This window comes from Penaeus japonicus, unplaced genomic scaffold (assembly GCF_977035675.1).
Source record: "Penaeus japonicus unplaced genomic scaffold, GWHDUDI00000001_assembly GWHDUDI00000014, whole genome shotgun sequence".
Taxonomy (NCBI): Eukaryota; Metazoa; Arthropoda; class Malacostraca; order Decapoda; family Penaeidae; genus Penaeus; species Penaeus japonicus.
The window spans coordinates 19267260-19272259 of NW_028234416.1; the positions used below are offsets into that span (position 1 = coordinate 19267260).

General features: G+C 38.7%; 1 protein-coding gene across 1 annotated transcript in view; it reads right to left on the reverse strand.

Annotated features, from left to right (window-relative positions):
• LOC122265278 (uncharacterized) overlaps window positions 1-5000 on the reverse strand; it is a 235428-nt gene that overhangs the window by 127955 nt on the left and 102473 nt on the right. The window contains exon 4 of the mRNA XM_086543722.1: window positions 4158-5000. This exon is cut by the window's right edge and continues 1285 nt beyond it. Within this exon, the coding sequence (XP_086399848.1) occupies window positions 4158-5000 (843 nt within the window). The remainder of the gene's footprint in view (window positions 1-4157) is intronic.

A 5000-nucleotide genomic window follows, 5' to 3' on the forward strand; every position in this document is an offset into this window, starting at 1 on the left:
CTCCAATTCCTCACACACTCATTCTCAGGGCACATCAACATAACCCATACTAACTCATTCTACTTCACCATACCTCCACTTCACTCACCTTCTCAACCCAACTCATTTGAATCACACCGTCTCCACCAAATTCACTTGCCTCACATCCTCTCACTCAGGCAGTCATTATCAAACTCACTCTCTCTCACCCAAACTCACTTGCTTCCTTCCCATCCTCTCACCCAATCACCTACCCCCACCCACCTTCACCCTCTCACCCAAACATACCCAAAACTCACACCTCCCTCCAGCCCCCTCCCCCCTTCCCGTCCTCCCATCATCCCTCACTCCTTCCCATCCTCCCCTCCCATCATCCCTCCCTCCTTCCTCCCCTCCCATCATCCCTCCCTCCTTCCTCCCCTCCCATCATCCCTCCCTCCTTCCTGTCCTCCCATCATCCCTCACTCCTTCCCGTCCTCCCCTCCCATCATCCCTCTCTCCTTCCTATCATCCCTCACTCCTTCCCCCCTCCCGTCCTCCCATCATCCCTCCCTCCTTCCTCCCCTCCCATCATCTCTCCCTCCTTCCTGTCCTCCCATCATCCCTCCCTCCTTCCCGTCCTCCCCTCCCATCATCCCTCTCTCCTTCCCTTCCTCCCATCAGCCCCCTCCCCCTCCCCCTGGTCCCTACAATACCCTTCCGCCCACTCGCCACTCGCACCGCCGCTGGAGAGCCATATCGATTCCCCAATTTGTGCAAGTCTCCGATTACTGGCAGAAGGAGCCACGGCCGCCGAGCGTACCTACTTCTTGAGTGTCTTGTGGCCGCACTTGGGAAACCCTTTTCTGAATTCTTGGCTTTTCTTCTCGCCCTTCTTGCCGTTACTTTATTTTTCGTGGGTGTTTATTTGCTGTTGTTACTGTTGTGCTTTGTTGATACTTGTTGTTTGTTTTGTTATTAGTTTTTTTTTTAGGGGGGCTGTTGTTTCTCTTGTTCACTTTTTGTTTTTGTTTTGTTTTCTAGGTCATTCTGCCTCCCTTTCAACCTCTATTTAATCTATGAGCTCAATGCATATGTACCTATTCTATATTTTTCTTCCTTTCTTTCCAACAATCCTGATACATCTATGCTTTTAAATATTTCCATTCATTTTTGCGTAACACCCAAATCACCATATTTACTTCTGTAGTGCTATAATCCCTAATTTATCTCAATTCTAAAATACCTTAACCTTAACATATATCAAAAGAAATTCCTATTATTACTCCTTCCTGAAATCCTCAACTGATATTTTTTCAAAGTTCCTTGGTCCTTCTCTTTTCTGAAATCCTTAATCCCTTTGTTTTCTGAAATCTCTTGTTCACCATTTCCTGAAATCTTTAATCATTCTTTTTTTAATCTACTTCCTAATCCTGCTCTTTTTCTGAAATTCCTGATCCATCTACATACCTATTTCATCTCTTTTCTGAAATAGTTTATTCATATATTCTATTTTTTCTCTTTTCCTGGATTGCTAATCAATTTCATCCCTGAAATTGCCAATCTGTCTCTTTCCTTAAATCCTTCATCTATTTATTTTCCTGAATTCCTTATCCTTCCTCCTTACGTGAAATCCACATTGTGGTCCTTTTTCAAAATCCATAATCCATCACTTATCCAAAATCCTTAATCTATATAGTCTTCATAATCACTGTTATTCTCTGGAAACCACTTTATTATCAATTCGACTTATCATTTACTCTCCTTTATTTCCTTGTTCTTTCAAACATTCATTCTACTCATGTCCTATATTGCTATTCACTATGCAAGAAATGTTGCACCTCAATTATCCTGATGTTTATGGAGTGGACTAATTATTAATCTCTTTGAAAGTAATCTGGCACTCATCAATTAAAAGTTATCATGCATGTAATAACTAACTCTGGATGAAGTAACCAGGAAAACTGATGTCCTCCCAAAAAAGTAAATCTCACTAAAATTCTTAGACAACATTTGTTAACCAGACATCTGTCCATTTAGCATGTTGACTGAATAAGAGAGACGTGAATCACAAATGGATGACAGATTATCCATAAATCAATATAAACAGACCTTTGGTGTATTTATATTTTCCGTATGAGTCATTGCACTAAATGATAGAGAGCTATCACATGATTGGACATTAGATATACTTTTAACTTTAACCCTTATCTGATAAATCACCAGGTATGCACACCTGATATAGTAACTAATTATACCTGACAAATAGTGACAGCATAATTACACTGCACCATTTCCTGAACTGTAATGAATTTCAGAGAGAAAGTGGCTTTATTTATCAAAAGTTCTGTATCAAATGAAACCTGCTTGATATCACACCCTATTGGCTTTTAATGCTCTAAATATTCGTGATGACACCTTTGTTATTGCCTGTTCTTATTACTCAAAGATAAAAATAAATGAGAGCAACAGAGGCTTCGAAATTTGTACATTTAACTGAATTTTCCCAAAACGTTTACGAAAAAATATAAATAATAATATTAATTTTGAAAAAATATATTTTACCATCATCTCTTTTACTCTGGCATGTTTCATTAATGGTCCAACTTTGATTCAGTGGTTACCAAAAATTCAAGTAAAGGGTCTCCTTGGTAACTAAACATTTGCAGAACCATCTATGTAAAAAATAACTGAATAAAACAAAACCATAGTAGACAGTGCATGTCCCCAGCATTAAGTTACAGGAAAATGCAAGGTACAATAGAAAGAGAAAAAATCTGGGATCTGTAAGGGATCATGTTAAATAGGATAGCTCACTGTGACTTATCCTGAAAATCTGAATAAAATAATGTAATGCTTAAAAAAAGAAAATACAGCTTCAAAGGATCAACGGTTTTACGTTGCTTCAGTGAAGTGGATAATCCCATACATATATATGTCAGTGTTTGTACTTACGGCATTACAATATAACATGGATTTCAAAATCTTATCAAAGGGAAGCATCTGCACCGAGTTTTAGTAACTTCCTACAAATCTCAATAAATTCACAACCCAAATAAAGGTCATTAGTATCAAAGGTATTATTCCCCCATGTTTAGTCAAATTTTTCTCTTCATGACAAACTGAGTGTTTTGATTATCCATGAAATTACAAATCTTCCTCCATAGCTTAATATGCACTAAAAAGAAAGAATATACATTAAATTTATTTTCATTCTGGAATCTCTGAGTCTCTACCCAGAAAGAGCAAACTGGGTAAAGCAAGTAATATGCAAACATTTATCATCTCATACCCTTCACTACTTCCAAACTTCCACGGAGTCAGATCACTTTCACACTGCATTTTTTCTTCAAAATACAAGCTAGCTTGTATTTTTTTACACATTATACCAAATGCTAATTAACATCACTTTGCTAATATGACATATATAGACATATATAGACTAATATATCCATCCATAAGTCAAGAAAATAATTAAAAATCACAACTTTGTAAGATCCCCAGGCCAGGCTGAACATCTTAAGATGTGGCTCATCATGGAAGGGTTAAAATCCTTTCACTTCAAACAGTTGTGTATAGCAGGGTAAACAATAGTTTAATAATTTTTGATAATGCCACAGATTTTAATTTCTCTACTTTGAAACAGCACCTTCAACTCTTTCTTGCAAATTCATATGATAACCATGTTTTCATGACAGAAGTAAGTTTCCTATACTCTGGATTATTATAAAAGTTATCATTAGTTTGACATTTTGGTTACTTACAACAATAAGCTACTTATAATAACAAATAGAGAAGAAAAGATGCCAAAAGGTATCTATCAAATGTAAATCAAAAGCTCTATTACTTTTATCATACAGTTTTTCATGATACTGTTTATGTATATTCTTAATGCTTTCCTTGAGATTAAGCCTCATCCTCGTAATTCAGCCTTATAAAAGAATACTCATCAAACATTAGAGAATGCAGCTTATTTGCTTTTGTGCTGATCATCAGTTTTCCTTTTGTTTATGGAAAATATGTCCTCCCAGGTAATTTTCTTAATTTCAGTTTTCTCTTTTGAAAAGCTAATGCTTTTCAAACTCTATCAAAATTTTGTTAAGCATTCTAATGCTATTTATCTTCATAAGAATTTTTAAAGCAAAAGCACTGAGAAAAGCAAATTAAGTGCAAATAAAAGTAAGTGATGATGCACATACCTTTTCCTTTTTTGCCGACCATCAGCGAAGTTGCTCTTCGCAGTTCCTTATTTTCTTTTTTCATGTCTGCTGGTGTGAGGTTGGGCGGAAGTGTGGAGTGTTTCTTCTTCTTCCCAGTGAGTGTGACCTCCTGCTGTGTGGGCTCTGAGACAGCTTCAGCAAGGTCTTCAATGCTCCTGAAGCGACCTGAGCCATCGCGAGTAAGGGGAACGACGGAGGGACTGAGTGATGGAAGGCGTGCATATTCTTGGGGGGAAGGCAGGGCGGATTCCCTTAAGGATGATCGCCACGGATCCCTGATGATGTCGCCATGTATGCGGGTGGAAGACCTTGATGTCGAGGTCAGTTTGGTGGTGGTGGCACGTGTGGTGGAACTATTGGAGGAGGAGGGAGTTGGTGTTCTACTTCCACTACGGACAGAATCTGCAAGTCTTGATAACAGCCTTCCTGATCGACTGCTCTTCGACCCAATGCTACCTTGGTCTTCGCTGATGACTGCTAAGGTATCAGGCCGAGGGCGAGGCTCAAGGTTCTTGAGGTTTTCTAAGAAATCACGATCTGTTAATGGGTTGTCATTATCCTGGATGCTGTACTGACTTGCTAAAGATCCATTAATTGCACTGCTCACTTCATTCCCATTGCCAACATGTTCATGCTGTCCATACAAATCATCAACATGGGTAATCTTATCTCCTGCAGGCAGAGGAGAGTTGGCAGAAGATATTTCAACCATCTCTTCCTTGGTCGAGCCAGTATTATGCAACCAACTTGAATTTTTGGATGTGGAGGGTGTGGTTGGTGTGGCTCTTAATGAGCTTCTGGCAGAATCTTTTTGTGATAAGG